General features: G+C 35.8%; 1 protein-coding gene across 4 annotated transcripts in view; it reads left to right on the forward strand.

The window, feature by feature from the left end:
* The window catches only part of MYT1L (myelin transcription factor 1 like), a 130,152-nt gene that overhangs the window by 66,715 nt on the left and 44,674 nt on the right, over positions 1-18,763 (forward strand). For all 4 annotated transcript variants that reach the window (XM_041420514.1, XM_041420523.1, XM_041420532.1 and 1 more), the window contains exons 11-14: positions 472-719; positions 3,004-3,240; positions 4,916-5,037; positions 5,956-6,024. In XM_041420514.1, the coding sequence (XP_041276448.1) occupies positions 472-719; positions 3,004-3,240; positions 4,916-5,037; positions 5,956-6,024 (676 nt within the window). The remainder of the gene's footprint in view (positions 1-471; positions 720-3,003; positions 3,241-4,915; positions 5,038-5,955; positions 6,025-18,763) is intronic.

Genomic DNA, 18,763 nt, shown 5'->3' on the forward strand with positions numbered 1-18,763 from the left:
AGCTCATCAGCCTTGAAGTGGGTTTGATCTCCAGTAACTCCGGGGAGTTCTAGGCCTTAAACTAACAGTTCCTCAGGTATATAGGAAAAGGTCCCATAGTGTTACATTGCCTGTCATTAATAAAAATGAATGACCTGAGCAGATTGTACCTTTTGTCTGACTATATATGTGGGGTAAAAGCAGTGTTTCTGTGTTTTTATTGTTTTATAAATCCAGCCTGTTTGTCAGAACAATTCATGATCATGTCATGCAGATTTTTGCAGGAGGTTATTTCATACAGTCCCACACATGTAGCATATAAACTCACAGACAGAAATCAAGAAATACAGCCATCATTCTTATTGCGGGCTTTTTTTTTGGCATTGGTTACTGTTCCTCATTATAAATTTCACCTCCAGCAGTTTGTTTTCCTCTTCACTTATGCAGAATGCTCCTTCTTTTGAGTCATCCTTGTCATATTTCTTCCCACAGCTAAACGCTACTGTAAGAATTCAAGTCCAACCAGCAGCACAACAAGCAGTTATGCCCCTAGCAGCAGCAGCAATATGAGTTGTGGTGGAGGCAGCAGTGCCAGCAGTACCTGCAGCAAGAGCAGCTTTGACTATACTCATGACATGGAGGCAGCACACATGGCTGCTACTGCTATTCTGAATCTCTCCACCCGCTGCAGGGAGATGCCTCAGAACCTCTCCACTAAGCCTCAGGATCTCTGTGCAAGGGTAAAAATTAGTAAATATGTTTGTTGATGAAGATTTCTCTTAACTGTACTTGCTCTGTGGCCCTGATTGAGAGAAAAGCTTTAGTACATCTTGCCCTTTTTTCCCCCCTCAAAATTAACATAATCTGGTGGCTCTGCTAAAGCAGGGAGGAAAAATACCAACAAAAAGATACAAATTGCTCACAAGTATCACAGGAAATCATGATGGTTTTATAAACTAATGATACAGATACCATGTACTCCTTTTTTAAATTTGTCTCTTACTATAATTACCAAAGATGTTCGGATTGCTCAAGTGGTCCTAATTTTACTACTGTTTGGGTATTGGTTTCTTTTGCAAACTGCAGTCTGATTCATGCATGTGGCAAAACGATTAAGATTTTAACTCTGCATTTTCATTTAAAAGTCACAAATGGGACCTAAGCTTGTAAGATTCAGTGCAGAGAAATCTGTGGTGCTGTATGTTATAATTTCTTGCCTGTCTGTGATAGCAGAGTTCTTAAGTCAATGCATAATATCTTTGAAATGAACAAATCCTCCAATACAGGTGACTTAAAATGTGCATAATAGTCTTGCAGAGTGACTGCTGTTCTGTATGTTCATACAGCCTCAGTATATTATAAAATGGCCATACAGATACAAATAAACGCTTTTGTCATTAAGCTTTCTGTATTAAGAAAAAACAGTGCACTATTAACATTCGTTAAAGATTTAGGAGATTTCATTTTTCACTTTAAAGTTTTGGCTCTGATAGCTGATAAAAAATGAGTATTTAACATGCACAAGCAAACAGTACAGTGTTGCCTACAGGAGACCACTAGATGGCTGAGCAGACAGATGCAGTGCAGAGGAAACATTTTTATTCTGCTTGTAGAGAGATTTTGAGCTGGCAGACATGTTCTGTTCTTCTCCTATAGACAAAGATTTGCTTTCCCTTGCTGTGCAAACCGCCTCATGTTATTATCATTCATAACAAACTAAACCTGTAGCAGTAAGTATTAGTAATATTCATGCTCTAAGCCAGATTGGACTTTGTTTTCAAATGCTGCTTTTTATATTAATTGATTTAATACTGTTCAAGAGTGAAATCTCTTTCTCTCATGCAAATAAATGCAGTTCTTCTCTATTCATTATGATGGGAGAAGTTGGAATACAATGCTGAAAATCTGCTGTGTTGAAGCCAGAAAGGGCCTCTTTCCTAACATGCCACTATATTGCAACTGAAGGAATGATTCTGAGGAGATAAATAAATACTTTCTAAATTACATTAGCCAGATAGCAGCAATTAAATAAAAGTTCTAACAAAAGGCAGTAATTCAGAAAGAGAGATTTGTATTTGCAGTGGTTTCCTGCAGCTCTGTTGTTACTCAAGAGGAAAGAAAGTCACCAGACATACAAGGAGTCAGTCAGATTCACATTCATTTTGAAACCAAATTTCTCATAGAACACTTCATTTTTTGAAAGATGAGGGATTCTCTATGGGCATTTTTATCTTATCTGTCCTTAGTTTTTAAATTTTGTGTTCATTTTAAAATATCTTATTTCTCCTTATCTAATACAATAGTCAACACTTGTTTGTTTCTGCAGAAGAGCCCCATACATCCCATTTTTCACAGTACCAGTTGTCACGGAAATTTGAACAAATTATTATCAGAATAGATACATGAATTGTTAATACGTGTTCATCAGCAGGGAAGGAGCTGTGAAACTTAAATGCATTTCCTCATTGACAAATGGTTTCCAAAAGGACTTATTTTGGTACTCTACCTCCCTGCTTAATTTTCTGACATTTTCTATTCAAGCACTGACTGCTAATGTAAAAGAAAAAAAGAAACAAAGATTATTTGATGTTAGCTGGTTTTTGTTTCTCTAATCACTCAGATACATGCCAGGACTGAAAACAAGAATTATGCAGATGTTACCTCACAGGTTACTTCACCTGTCAGAGAATAAATCAAGAACATAAAGACAATGGCAAGAAAATACCTTTAGAGCTTTCTCCTTTATATATCAAATATTGTACCTATGTGCTGGGTGGCAAGAGGGGTACTGAAGACTCTCCCCTTTCCCCCCAAACATCAAATTAGCCATTCAGGAAGAAATCTACTTTAACAGCATTAATGTTGTGTAACAGCATCATGCTATGTGTAGGAGGGGGCTCAATGCTTACAATCTATACAGGAATGGAAAAGCATTTTATCATTCTGCTAGGCAATCAGATTGAAGAAGAGGTAGCAGTTTGCCCGTGTGAAGCTGAATTAACAATATTTTTCTTATTTTGACAGAATCCTGATATGGAAGTTGATGAAAATGGGACGTTGGATCTGAGCATGAACAAGCAGAGGCAGCGAGATGGTTGCTGCACCATTTTGACCCCACTGGAGCCAATGTCCCCACAACGACAAGCCGTGATGAACAACCGGTGTTACCAGCTGAATGAGGGTGACTGCTGGGACTTGCCAGTGGACTACACTAAAATGAAGCCAAGTAGGATAGATGAAGATGATTCCAAAGAAATTAATGTATGTCTTTTTCATCTGTATAGTTCTTGTTGCAGTCTAATTTTGGTAATTCATTCATTTTCTGGAATTCGGAGGGAAATAGGAAGCAAAATTAGCTGGTTTTCTACAAAAAAGACTTTTTTGCTGGTTAATCTTTAGGAGTATACCATGCTGGCACACATCTGATCTGTGACTAAGTTCCATAAGACAACATTTGAACCATGAATGTGAATCATGTTTTCTAACAGCATCATCTTGTTAACAAATATTTTCTGCAGTAAAGATGTTTTGCTATATCCAGATTATGTTACTCTGTATAAGCAAGTTGACATAACCGTGCAATACTGGGATAATCAGCTCTGAAGACAAGATATTCTGCTGAATTTGAAAACCATAAATGATGTGCTATTTGAAAGCATGTATTACTTAGAAATCAATTTAAACAAAGCAGCAGAGTAAAATGTAAGCTTTCAACTATTTCAACTAATCTTCTAGATTTCTTATGTGCTCTTGATAGCTCTCTGTAAGGGCCTGCATTAATGAAATACTTTTTCTCAAAAATACAAAGAAGGCATATAAGAAATCAGTGTTACTTTTCTACTTATAATACCAAGACAGCTGCAATACCCTTTAAACAGAAGTGGCAAATAAAGAAAATATGTCAGTGAATTTTTATTGCTTTTCAAAACAGAATAGACAGGACACTGAAGAGGTCTGCTGACAAAGTTCACTGATGCTGCTTTTTTCTGTCAGGTTTTAACCCTTATCCATTCTATGGCTTAAAATCCTGCACTCGATTCAGTTTAGTTGTTTGAGGACTTCTAGTTGGTTTATAGCTAAAAATTAGGCTAATCATTTGTGTTTAGCACATCTCATACTAATTTTAATTAAACCATAAAACAGTTCTCAGTATCTTTGAAATACACAACGAAGAGGCATTTTCACTAGATAGCCTGAATGCATTCTAGCTTTGGTGGTACAGTTTTGCTATTAATTTCACTGGAGTTGGCAGGAAATCTGTCACAATCAAGGAAATGTGAGGTAAAGCAGCAATTTTTTTCAGAGTAAGAACTCCCTACTTCTGCAATGGTGTTTATAGCACCATCTGCAGGAATCCCTGAATCCCTGCATTCAGCCACTGCATTCCTGAAATAGATAGGTTTGAATTTCTGAACATCACTAAAGTTAATTTCAAATTATATCATTCTGTCTTGCCAGACAGATCCACTGAGATTCGCCCCAGCTTAGATTCTGTGTGTAGATGTTAAGATTGCTTCTCTTTCATCGTTAAGGTGAAGCAATCTTCTAAATCCTTAAAAATGCTATTTAAAATGGCTTTTTGATGCATAAGATACTGCATTTAGTCATCTTCTTTGCCTTTTCTCTGTTGTGCAGTGACTTTAGGGAAAAGACCTGAGTCTTTAGAGAAAAACAATATGACAGAAAAAAGCCAGTTTTTTTTCCTTTTTATTTTTCTAATTAAATAAATCATATATTTCACATATTGTGAAGTATTTATCAAAATATTCAAATGTTATACAAAAGTTTAGTACGTGAAAATATATAAAATAATTTCATTAATTTTCTCTGTCAGAATAGGATAAGAAGGAGATACCATCTGATGACTCTGCTTTGCATTATTTTTGTAAATGTGACCTTCTCTAGCTGAAATTAATATGTATATATTTGCCTGTAGCCGGAAGATTTGGATCCTTTCCAAGAGGCACTTGAAGAAAGAAGGTATCCTGGTGAAGTTACAATCCCAAGTCCTAAACCCAAATACCCTCAATGCAAAGAGAGCAAAAAGGATTTAATAACGTAAGCATAATGTGAGGTGAAATTATTTATCTCCTTTTAACTTTTTCTCTCTTTGTCTTTTTTTAAACCAACGAATACATATACGCCTTGCAGTATGAGCATGCAACATTTGCAGCATATAAATGTTTCAAACTGCCAGTTAAGTAAAGTGATAAGCTAACGTGTATTTGCTTGTTCTTAATGATGCTATATTGTATGGAGACGCCATTTTCATTTAAACCTGTTCATTTTGCAGCTTTTCGATTAGGATGCTTAAAACCCCTTGCAGTCATTGCAGCTAAACTGGAAACAATGAAACTTTTAAAAGTTTTTTTTTAAACATACTTACTATTTTGGCTGTTTTTGTTTTTGTTTGGTGGCAGATGTCCAACACCAGGGTGTGATGGGAGTGGTCATGTGACTGGTAATTACGCCTCACATAGAAGGTGTGACTTCATTTTTTTCATGGTGGATTCTGTCTTTTCAATTTATTGTTTTCAGCTTACCTCAACAATGCTGTCAAAGTAAAACGTTGAACTATGTGTTAACCCTTTGAGTAATATATGTTGATCTTAAAAGCATGCTAATTTGTGTGTTGTATAAACGTCTTTTATTTTTAAATAGATTACTAAAATTTCCAAACTTTAAGCATTTAAGTAGTTAACCCAGGAATCTCCAATATTTTTGTTATCTTTTTCTAGTTCATAGAGAAACAAACAAACAAACAAGAACATTTACAGTATGTAATTTTGGAAGTAATATTGATAACTGAATATATTCAGAGGGTTAACTATATTACGGAATTCAATATTACAGCACTTGCCCCATCGCTTTTCTGCATTACAAACTTTTACTTTTTAATTTTTATGTTGTGTTTGTTTGCGAGTGTTCAGTTAATGAGAAGATTAACATACTTGTATGTCCTGCCATGTCTTACAGTTTATCTGGCTGTCCCTTGGCTGACAAAAGCATTCGGAGTATGCTGGCCACAAGCTCACAGGAACTCAAGTAAGATATAAAGAACAAATATTTTCTTTATAAATATTTATTTGACCGCAAATTGTATAAAGTTTTATCAGAAATTAGAAATGCTGTCTGGAGAGCTGCTGCAGAAGGAGTTGATCCTGCTTGAAACATGTATTGAAGTCTCTAGAAATTCCATACAGCAGGGGGGTTCTGTACATAAGTCTGTTGACCTAGTATGTCCTTTTGTGTGTCCATTAGGTGACAGGGATGGACAAAAGACAGAACTTCTAGAATTTCATCTTAATGTTTGAATTCCTTTCCATTTTTTTTCTGAACTTTGAATTTGCTAGCTAGAACAGAAAATTCCCATACAATTAGACTGATGAAACATTTTTGATTACACAAGCAGTTATGCATTGCAGTTTCTCAAACACAGTTGGAAGGAGAACAATGTGGTTTTCCCAAACGCTTGCATAATTTCTCCAGGTTCGTATCATTGCTACCAGCCTAATGCATTTTCTCATGTGACTGTGTTTTTTAATGTTTACTTAGTTATCCCCTGCTTAAAATGGGTTCTTCACCATTCCTTTCAGTTCTTTGGAGTAGCAGTTTTGAGCTATGGACATTAGAGAATCATGACACTTAGCTTTGCTCTGTCTTCCTGCACATATGCTCTACTGCAACTCTCTGTGTGGGAGAACTATAGTATTTATTAGTGCTATGACAGGGCAGTGCTTCTGAGCTGGTAATTCGGTTAAGATGGAAAAATTTTCACAAGAAATGAGGAAAATTCAGTAGGGAAAGTATGAACGGATATCACATGCTGCCATACTGCTTGGCAGTATTCTGTTTTTACAATATGTTTCTTGAATTCAGTATATATGCTGATTAAAAAAAACCCAAACAACTCTTGATGTAAACCATGGGAAAAATAAGAAAGCAAGCATGAGAAAACTGCTGGAGTAAAACTGCTCTCTAGTTTTACTTAATTTAGTTGCTAGAGGTAAACAATACATACAAAATTTACAGCTGATTACCCACAAAGTGAAAAATAATGTTTTGAAACTACTAGTTAGGTCATGCTGATATATGCTGCTAGAAGAATATGTGATATGCAAAAGGGGATGTAAATGAGATTAGGGAAGACATTTAAGTATAAGCAGAAAAAGACATGCACATCTCAGACAAACTCAGATTTGGACCTGGATTTTGGGTTGGGATGGGTCAAATGGTAGAAGTTTGAGGAAATGTGAATGCATAAGCAAAACACAGTCAGGACTCTTGAGGCAGCATGAATATTTTATAAGGTTTCTACTCATCTTAGGAAGCTGTTTCTGAATTACTTCATCTCCTCTGCTTTTCTCAAACATCTGCAGTCAAGGCTGCCTGGTAGAAACCAGGAAGAAAAAAATCCCAAAACACCTAAACTTGAGATACCACTTCTATATCATTCCACTCTCTCTACTTATTTCAAGTTTTTCCTAAGCAAAAAAGCAAGATTAAATTAAAATAATATTTTTATGTTTAAAAGTTATTACTTATTATTCATTAGCAGAAATTATTAATTTACAGTTATCATTATACCAGTTGAACACCTAAAGCTCTGTTAAGTTTCAAAATGACAGAATTTTAAGCAGGCTTACTTAACTCAGTTCTCCTTTGTATTTGCACTATATGGCAAATCTTTGTTTTCTGATGATAGATTTTTCCACAGGATAACAAAGTAAAACCTTGCACAGGGCAGACAGTAATCATTGCATAAGCAACTAGTTAATTTCTTCTCTTTTCCTTTATTATCCCATGTGAGGCCCTGTCTGTTATTCACTGCTTCTGAAGATAGACCTATTAATTCACTCACACATTTGTCACTACCATCACATCTGAGTGTTTCCTAATAAATTTAGTTATTTAGTTATAAAATCATTTTTTTCATCTGCAGTTTTACTCTGAAGTATAGAGGGTTGGTGTTATCCTCATTTTAAACCAGAAATTTAGGTATATAATTTTGATGCTCACTTGGATACTTTTAGGGCACAATTGGTCAGTTCTTCACATTGTAGAGAACTGTATATGTTCAAACCCTTGAATTTGCTTGGAGTTATGGGAATTTAGCAGATCTATTTAATATAATTGACCCTTGGTGAAAAGGGATGAACTCTGCAGAAAAAGCAAGAGGGTCTAGTTCCAGAGCAGCCATACTGTCCTTTCTCCTATCCCAAAACTTTAACCAGTCCCAGCTTCCACTTGGCCCATTTACTCTGTCCTGTTTTCCTTCATCATTTTTTTCTACATTGTTCCCTGTCTCAAGCTCCCTTGTCCAATCAGCCCATCTCCTGCCTTCATCACATTTATATTTTTATTGCTCTCTCTCTATATCCTGTGAAGTTGGTACAGAGACAGAAATAAAGCATCTTAGCATTTCCCACATATATTTGAAAGCAAGGAAGTAGGAGTCCTATGGATGGCAGCATCCTTTACACAGCTCTCATTTATGCTCTTGTTCTCTGCTTAAGATGGAAGAAGATGTGATCATGTAAATGTAACGTGCATGCACAAAGCAGCTAAACCAAAGTTATATAACAGAATTTGATTTTTGAAATTTTTGCACTGTGAAGTACTTCATTTACATTGTGTGTGAGGTCTGGGAGTATAATATCCTTGTTTCTAAAATGAGGAAGCAGAAGCTGAAAAGAAGCAGAAATTCCATAATATGGGATACTACTGGCCATCTGCCAGGCCACCAGCCACCATGGGACATTTTGGTGTCTGCTCTATTGCCTGGGCTGCTGTCGTAGCAACAGCAGTAGAAGCTTTAGTGATCTGCATGGACTGGCACCAGGAGGAGATGGGGAACATTGCTGGGATGTTTCACATATATTTGCTGAGAGCAGAAGAGTAGTGAGAATCAGTAACCTTGGCTCCTGCCCCAGGCTGTAGAGGGAAAAGTATACACATTTTTAACCTATAACCCAAGCTGAGTTCCCTTCTGTTCTTTCCTTAGCAATCTGTACTGTTTTCATCTCTTCTTCATCTTTTATTCCTTGTTCAGGTTTTCAATGTAGTTTTTTCCATTCTTCCGTAAAGATTTCAACCTTTGTAAAATTCTTGGCAAATACTTGTTTAATGTACAGGGTACAGAGAACAATTGATAGTGTAATAGAAAAACTGATAGCACAGCTTAGGAATCATGTTTCTGGACTGCATAATTTAGAAGGATTTAATACTTTTATGGCTTTAACATCAAATCAAATATCATACATATGCTGGTAAAGCCTTCATATCACATTTTACTGATACATTATCTCTTTGTGTGTATTTCACAACACATACAAATAATGTATAATGTAGCTTCCTAACTGGAATTTTGCTTAGACAATTTTTTTTTTGTATCCCAACTAAAATACAAAATAGCAGACACTTCAAATAGTATTTGTTAATAATATCATTCATATAATATTCACAATCAAAATAATATAAGGATCCTACAAGGTTAGAGAAATATTTTGCTTAACAGTCATGCTTATTGTATTGCCTTTTGGAAATTGTGGTTCCAAGATTCCATTGCTCACATTTCCTGGCTCTCAGAATAATAATGTTGCAACTTTCAATTAAATTGTTCCAGGGTCAGTCAGCATAATTATTCCCTACCACCCATGCTTCTCATGTGTAAGGGTTCTTGCTCAGGTTTACAATGCAGATTACACAATTTTTCATTTTCGTCCAAAGCTCAAAAAGAAAATTGAGAGCCTTTGTGCATAGTTTGTCAGCAGACTACAGCAGTTACAGCCTGGTCAGTGATCTCCAAATAACAGGACAATATCTTCTGCTTTAATTGTCTTACTTATGCTGGGGGAAAAAAAAAAAAAAAAAAAAAAAAAAAAAAAAAAAAAAAAAAAAAAAAAAAAGCTGTCTGGAGAAATCAATATCTGGCAGGGAACCAAACTTTTCCAGTAGTAAGATTTTGGTTTCAGTACTTGTGAAAAGCAACTAATTTTTAAGGGACCTAGGAACGCTATATTGATGAGTAAAGTTAACTATGATAGGAAAGCAGTTAACAGCCCACCCAGTGACAGCTACTGATATTAAAGTATTCATAAATTAAATTCAGTGTGATCTTACCAAGGGGCCTTTTCTTATCAGTTTTCTTTATTTATTCCTTTTCATAGCAGGTTTTTCTAACAGTTACGATTACTTCTAAACTGTAATACCATTGTGGAATTATAAATGCTGTTAAAAACATTTTGAAGCACTTTAAATCTTATTCAAAACAAGTAAAAGCAAAAAACCTAAACAATCCAAAGCTAGAATTAATTTTTGTTTTAAAAGGACACATCTTGTTAATCAGTAAATCAATCCCAGCTAAAACACAGCTGACTGACTGTGAAAATGTCTACTCAGTGTCCTGTCAATGTGGGAACCTGAGAACCCAGGTACCAGAGACTCCCAGAAAGTGACAGACTTATTTCTACGTAGTGGTACTTTGATGTAAAGATAATCACAGTTTTTCAAGGTCATTGATACATATACACACACACATTTATGTATATACCTTATGTACATAGGTAACTGTTAGCTTGGTGTGCTGTGGAACTAAATATCCGATCTTCAACATCTACCCTCGATGTCTTGGGTCAGTTTTCTGCCAGAAAATCCCATTATTGCTTATTCTGAAGAATCTGATCCTCAGGAAGAATTGCAGCTCAACCAGGTGCCTTCAAGTTTGGATACTTCCTGATACTGTTGTAGTATGCCCAGTCTTTCAGTCCCAAAGCATCTCTGTAGATTTCATTGTTTTATTGTTTTCTTTGGTGGATGTCTTTTGGTATTTCCTATGGAGGGAGGAGTGCAGCGTCCTTTCCCTCACTACAATGAAGTCTGAGAGCTTTTGTTTCCTACATCTCTTCTTAACTCAAAGTGATGAGCTCAGTCTATTTTTGCATGTTCTCCACAATAAAGTAAGAGTCAGAATCTCTGTTCCTCCATCTTTTTTCCATGTCATTCTGCCACAGTGATTTCCATATTCTTGGTGATCTCCTACTCTTTCTCTTAACTTTCTTTCACTCATCTCCCTGTTCCCAGAGGTGTCACCCTGGCAGTGTTCACATAGAAAAGTGAGCTTCTTTGAAGCTTGCCATTAGCCATGATTCTTCTTGAAAAACACCTCCATGCAGTACAGTGTTTTCGTGATAGAAAGGATATTCTTACCTCATACTTCTAGGGAAACTCTTCTATATTAATTATTATCTGTTTCTACTGATGTGATTTTACTGCAATTCTTGCTCAGCAAGGACTGGGAAGAAGAGGCATCCTCCCAGAAATGGAGAAACTTCTGTTGTTTTTATTCTGATATATATAAAGAGTAAAATATTACTGGAAAAGAGTAGTATTTTCCTCCTTGCTGTAGTCATCTAGTGAAAAATAGGCCTTTTCAAATAAAAATTTAAAACGAAGAGACAAAAATTATTAGGATATATTAGTAAAACACCACAGGAACATTTCCCTATTTAGATAGTTAAGCACATTATTCTTGGACATTGACCAGTGCCTGTACTATTTTAAACCTTGATAGCTCTCCCAATATACAGTCACTTTATGTACTCACACCACTTATTTCTGCAGAATTCTGTTTACCTGCTGGAGTGAATTCTCCACCTACATCCTGTGTTTTCCACTTGAGGTGTTTCTGATGTTCAGTTCCTGGATGTGCATTGTTGTTTCATCTGCAAAGAAGTATTATCCCTTGGCTTGCCTTCCCTTTCCCACTTTCCCTTTCCCTTTTCCCATTGAGATTACATCTGTCCTCCTATAAGAATGCAGCAGGACTGAGACCCATTATATAGTTTTCACCCCCTTTTATCTTAGAAAATTACACTTTGCTGCAAGAGAAATAATAATTTCCATTCCTATTATCACCTTTTTACTCCTGTTGTTTATGTCTCTTTTTTTTCTACATGGAAACTTAATAGAAGTTGTCATTACAGTTTTTCTTGAATGCTAAGGTTGTTGAGCCTAGTAAGTAATCTTGTTTTAAGTTGAAATACTCCTTTGATGCTAAGTATGTATCCTTTAAATCTGCAGACACTTTTTGAAATTCCTTGATGCTTTAGCTAACTTTTGTATAGGAAATGTGATTGCAAGGACCAGATGCGATGTATTTGGAGAAATGCTAAAAAGTGCTTGAGTGAGCCATTTGTAAATGATAGTGTTTTATTAATTTATCTGCAATGTTGTGGTAAAAAAAACTGAACAAACTGTAGTTTTTTATGTGTTCTTAAATTGCAAGTTAGTGTGCTAGTCTAATTTAAATTATTAAAAGCAAAACCAAGGAACATAGATCCCCAATTATTAGTTCAGCTATAAGGAATAAACTTTCCCATTTTGCTCAACAATCCTTGGGCCGAGTGAAATTAGGAATCTTATGTGGTTTCAGTGGGTTTTTTTTGCATTTTTGTTTCCTGTATTTATTGCAGATTTCCACTTGGATACCTTATCTTTGATGGCAGCATGCATGCCTGGCCAGAACAGAACACCTTGGGCTCTGTTCCTGCACTTCTCAATACTCAAATGGGCACTGTAGGTTATACCTAGCATTTCCAACCTCATGTTGTGTGGTGTTATGATAATGTCCTTTGTATAGAAACCCATCATCTGCAGCAATCTCATCTCTGTAGTCGCAATAAGTTTTACATATGGAAGTGGCTGGGCTTTTTCTCTGTTAGAATAACTCATTCAGACTCTGGTAAGGTTGAGTCATTCCATTTTTCTCACTTAAGTTTGTCAACTTTTGTCTCTGAAATGGAAAACACTTGAGTTTTGTTTACATAAGACCCTTCATCACTGTTTTCATTACTCAGAGGTAGTCTTAAAAGCATGTACTCTCTAAAAAGCTCCTTAAAAGCCATCTGCATATCAGTATCTCTGATGCTGTGAAATGTTCCATGCAGGCACGAAATTGTTTGCATGAAGCACCTTGCAGAATCAGGGCCTTAGTAAGTTGTCAATACTATGAAATGCTCTGAAATGAGAGGCTTCCTTGCATAGTGGTATCTACAACGGCCAAACAGTTCATGGCTGTTTCTTTATGTACTTAATTATTCAAAGCAAAAGATAACAGTAGCTTGTATTTTTTTACTGTTTGGATTTGAATCAGTATTTAAAACCATTTGCAACTCAGTTATTACCAAAATAGTCTCAATTCAGATGAACAATCACTGAATTAGAGTAATTTTTTCAAAGTAACCTGTATGACTTAAAGAGTCTTGGCATCCACATCCCTGCAACTTCTAATGCCTAACTTTGAAATTGGAATTCAGTGTCTGCAATAATAACTTAGGCAGTTTTGAAGATACATTTCTTAGTTCCTAGCTCTTCACTAATCACCAAATATTTCAGTGTGAATGTTTGTTTGATGGTTTATTTTAATTTTCGAAACTTTTCTCTTGTCAGTCATTCTAGTGCCATACTGTGCAGTTTCTAAGCAACTATTCTGAGAGGAGCGTTAAATTGTGATTAATTTTAAATGAATTTGTTTAGCTGTGTTAATATGCCCAATGAATCTCTCTAAGGCCTTCTTGTCTTGGAGTTTTTCCATTTGTACAGTTGCCTCTGTCTTCCTTGGGTTTGGTCATACTTCTTTGTCATTGAACTTGTCCTACATAATTAATCTCATTCAGCCTGGCATTTGCTTGTAGTCAATTCAAGGGTCTTTTCTTTGGCACAATTTGGTAATTGTGCAGACTCCCATTGTGGTGTTGATCATTTTTGCTTCAAGTCAACAGATCATAACCAATTGCTCATTCCATCCAGATCTGCAAAGATCTGCAACATGATGCTGTGGTATATCCCAAGTGCTGAGGCGATCCCCATGGGAAGTTGCATAAACGATACAGTTGCTAAAAGGGGAGTTAAAAATGCTGTGTTTTGCACTTTCTGTGTTTGGTCAGACTTGCCAAAACCCTTTAATATGTACCCCAAAATGAAAGTAATTTTGTCACTTAAAGTCCTAAACATGATTGTCCAGATCCTCAGTTGGTGTAAATTAGCATACCTCTGCTGCCTTTGGAAGAGTTACGCTAAGATACAACAGTGATGATCTGGGCAGATGCCCTCAGCTACTCTCTTGGGTTAGCATTCATGTTTGATTGCCTTATTTAAATTTTTTGAAGTTACAGAATTCCTTGCATTATTTGGTTTCTTAAAATGGCCAGTTGCTAACTTGATTATGTGGTGTCTGTATCTGCACAGTAACATCTGATTTCGCCATGCAGTTAAATTCATCCCTTTACTTTTATCTCAGTGCTATTGGGACTTTATGTGGCACACATTTTTTGCAGCACTGTAGTATCTATATCAATGTTTTATATCTCTAAAATATCCCATATCCCTCATAAACACCTCATCATAATCTTCTTTTACAATATTTTTGTATTCCCAGTAAGTGGAATTTACATTTGCTCATCTGCATGTAAAAACTGCTCTTCTACCCTAACACACACGGAATTTCCACTGCTTCAAAGTCTGTTGATTTCTCTCCTTCCACAGATAAGAACACTGTGCTCTTACAGCATGGCCTCAGTTGTATGAAACAACCTTAAATTTTGAGGAGTACTTTACCACTGGCCATCATTGATTATTTTTGTATGCTTGACTGTGCTTGCACTGTACTCAGCTTCAGCAGTACATGTTTTCTGTAATAAGGAGGCAGAGGACTAAAATATAAGTGCATTACTATCATTAAGTGTTATTTTTTTGGACTGTGGACAACAAAAGGAAAAAAGACAGATCCTTCAAAAAATGAATCTCAATAAATTATATTTAAGATATAGTTTCCAGAGTTATAAGATTGACATAGTTTAATTCAAATAAAGAGCTGTAAAGTAGTCAGTCAGAGTGATATTTAAAATGCCTTCTTCAGGCTTCAGAGTTAATAGTACACCAAGATGAACAGAACCTAGTTTCCAAATTTTCAGACTGCAAATTAATGGGAACATCATTATGAAAGCATATGATCAGTTAAAAGAACTATAATTTATTCAGAAGAGATTGCATACCCAAGTATTTTTCTTCCATATTAAATAGGAAAAGAAGCAAAACATACAGATGCAGTTTATAAGAAAATCAAGTCTTAGACTTTCTTTTCTTTTTTACAGGTAGAAAACTATTTTTTTCTAGGCCAGTTTGGCACTTTTCTTGAATACATGGTGAACACCAAAAGTATTCTAAAGAAGAATTACAAAATCACAACTTAATTCTTTTACCAGTAAAACGATGAGCTTAGGGTTTTTTTGTTTCCTTGTAGAAACTGATGATAAAGAAATAAAGTGACCCTGCTTTAAATGCAATCTGTTGAGTGCTGAATTCAGAGTTTAATAGGTGAAAAACATTTGGTTTTGACTCTATGATTAGAATCCCTATTTCAGTAATAATCAGACATGATGTAAGACATTGGTAAAGAATAAAAAAATCTTAACTATTTCTTTAAAATATTTATATATTTTTCTTTTAAATCCCAGAGTTATTCTTTAATGGAGAGTGAATTCAGTAACTGCTGGGCATTTCACAAATAAGTTTTAATTTAAAAGCTGTAAATGGTGGTTATACTAAACACTGCAGAGATATGCTGGACACTGCAGAGAAAAATGGTTTTGTTCCCGATGAATAAGAGTTTTAAAAAAAAATTAGAGGAAAAAACTTCAGGGGAATCATAAAAATTTATATGAAAATAACTGAATAATTCTTAAAAATTATAGCTCATGGGTTTCTCCTCAAGGCTTCTCCAGGAACCATTGTAGGTGGTGGTTTGTTTTCTTCTGATGCACTAATCAAGCAACATCTGTCAGGAAAGCGTAAGTACTTTCTATAAGTGTAGGTATCATGAAGGAGGGGCAAGGGCCTTGCTTTTGAATAACACCAAATACAACTTCTGTGGCTTGAGTGTGAAGAATCTGAAAGAATAAAATTATTAAGAATTTTTCTTTACTTTTTTAAACCAATTAAGGTTTATTCCTCAACATTCCCATTCACAGAAAAAGTCCTTTAATGGTTCTAATTTTTTACTGAGACCTAATCTGAAATATGCTTAAGGGATAGAATCATAGAATCACAGAAAGGTTTGGGTTGGAATGGACTTTAAAAGTCATCTAGTTTCAACCCCTCTGCCATGGGCAGGGGCACCTTCCACTAGACCAAGTTACTTAACAACATCCAACCTGGCCTTAAATACCTCCAGGGACGGGGCATCCACAGCATCCCTAGGCAACTGTGCCGGTAGAACACCTCCCACTATCTTTAGCAGGCTTCAGATCCAAGATTATGTTCTGCAACTTTGAAAAGCTTTCCCTAAGTTGCATGTTTTTAATGGAGTGAGAACAATATTACAAGGCCAAATTCCACGTAGAGTTTGCACTTCTTCCATTTGACAAAACCACTTTCGTGTTAATACTGTCATAGATAGAGTCCTATCACTATTCATTTATAAAGAAAAGAGTATTTTTAAAGTTTAATTATTCAAGTGTTAGTAAGGAAGCTCCTAACTTTTGTTGGATTCTATTTGATACAATAAACCTCTGTAAATTAAAAATTATTGATATTCAATGCAAAATTTTCTGCAAATTTTCTATGTAAAACTATTATTCAGAATACTATGTTTAATAATAATTTAATTGATTTTCATTTCATTTTTACAACTTTTGTGTTTACTCTACTGAAGCCAGAGTAAATGCTGCTGATTCACAAATTGTAACAAGTAAACACATCAGGACCACATATCTCAAATTTCTGCAAAATTCTTGTGAATGTTAATATACCACAGACCAGAGGTGTTTATATCTTCATATAAGGTCTTACATAATCAAGAACATTCTCAAAAATATTTTTATTCCATCTTAAAATTCGAAAGGAAATGGGATTGTCTTAAAGGCTAAAAAAAACATTTTATCTGTTCATGTCAATGAAGATACTTCCATTCAAAGGTAAAGTAAATGTAATGAATAAGATACTTATCCAAGGGGTGATTTTTCTTACAAATTCCTCTCACCATGAAAAGGGGGAATTGGCTGTTTTTAAAGACACTGCCAATGGATTACATTCTGTGCAAAAGATACAGTCGACAACTATAAGTACTGGGAAGTGGCAATCTATGAGAGCCATTTCTGTAAGATGTAGTTTGCCAGGTAACTTATTCCACAGTTGACCTTCCTGTGATCCTGTATTCATCTTGAAATTAGTGGGTTTTCTGTGTCTGAATGGGTGCTGAGTGGAATTATACCTATCTCTACTTCATGCAAGAAGGATAATGAAGATGTTCTTCTTCCATGTCATGTATAGCGGAGGACCCCAACCTCGGAGCTAATCAAAACAGAATTTATGTTGCAGCTAGGTTCCTGCCCCATGTAATATTCTTCCAAGTCCTTGGAAAGGGGCTTTTGTTTAGCAGGAATGGTTGCAAAGATAGTGATTTCTTAAAAATATTTTGGCAGAGTTTGATTAGAAGATGTAAACACACATTCTGATACTAGAAAGTTACTGTTCTTCCTCACCAGCCTGGAAAAAGAAAGGTATTAATCAATGTTTAGACAAGGTCTGTATCAACACTAACCAGGTCAATTAGAAATCAGAGTAAGGAGCAGTAAATACATGCTCAGAGTTATTTGACTATAAGCACCTAAAACAGGAAGTGGTTTTGGAAAAGAAGTTTATTGCTTTGAAAAAATCAGAGGGAAACCTTCTTGTAAAAGTCATTTAAGGCAAAGTTAGCATCTCACTGCAAGCTGCTTTTCTACCTCTGCAGTGCATGGGGGCTGTGAGCCCTGAGCACTGCGTGCAGCCACACGAAGCCATTGTCCTGCACAGCCCTTTATTCCTGGCTGGAATCCAACCCCCCTGAGCGGTGCAGCTGCTTGGGAAACTTCTGCTGCAGCTCTCAGGCTTCAAACCTGATGTAGCCCTTTCATGAGATGTTTACAGTATAAACCAGGTTTGCACTGCCTTGTCCTATGGGAGTTGCAGAAGTGGGAATTGTACAGAAGCATGGACTTTCTGCCTTTGAGAAGAAAGTAAGGAGGGCCAAAGTAAGAAAAGACATGAGAGCATATCTCATGACAATGAAAAGCACAATTTATTCTCAAGTGCTCTATTTAATGATACCTTGGAACATTCACATAGAGCTGGAATTATTACTTAAGTGCTGTTCAATACAGCATCAGATTCCAACAGAAAATAACGAGTTTAGCTTGAAACAGTTCTAACAGTCGTATCAGAGTTTCCTGCCCTCACTGAAGGGATATATCCTTTGTTCTCATAATATGCAAACTGCCTCATCCACTCTGACAGGTTAGGGTGAAATGACACCAATTTCAGGTACTGAATACTGTGCTAAAAGCTCTGTTGATTCTTTTACTGCTACCCAGACAGCTGCAGCATCCTTTCAGGGGGAACAGGAAACTCCAAAGCAGAGGCAGATGGATGCCCAGAGTAGAAGCTGAGAGTATTATCTCGGGTACACAGTCTCTCTCACTGATCAAGATGTTTATTGTGATCCACTTCATTTACCTCACTGAGAATTTCTGAGCATTCATTAACTCTGCAAACTGGACTTCAAAATCATCAGTTTCAGTTGTTGAGAATACATACAAATACAAAGAAATACACAAATATTTTGAATATATAAAACTGTGATAAATTTGCTGATGCTTGAAACTTGAACTATGCAGAAGGGTCTGGAATCAAGGAAAAATAATAGTGCATGATGTTTCTGGAATAGAATCTCTAACTATGGGCTGCA

The sequence above is a fragment of the Onychostruthus taczanowskii genome, unplaced genomic scaffold, assembly GCF_017590055.1.
Source record: "Onychostruthus taczanowskii isolate IOZ18803 unplaced genomic scaffold, ASM1759005v1 scaffold11, whole genome shotgun sequence".
NCBI classification, from domain to species: domain Eukaryota; kingdom Metazoa; phylum Chordata; class Aves; order Passeriformes; family Passeridae; genus Onychostruthus; species Onychostruthus taczanowskii.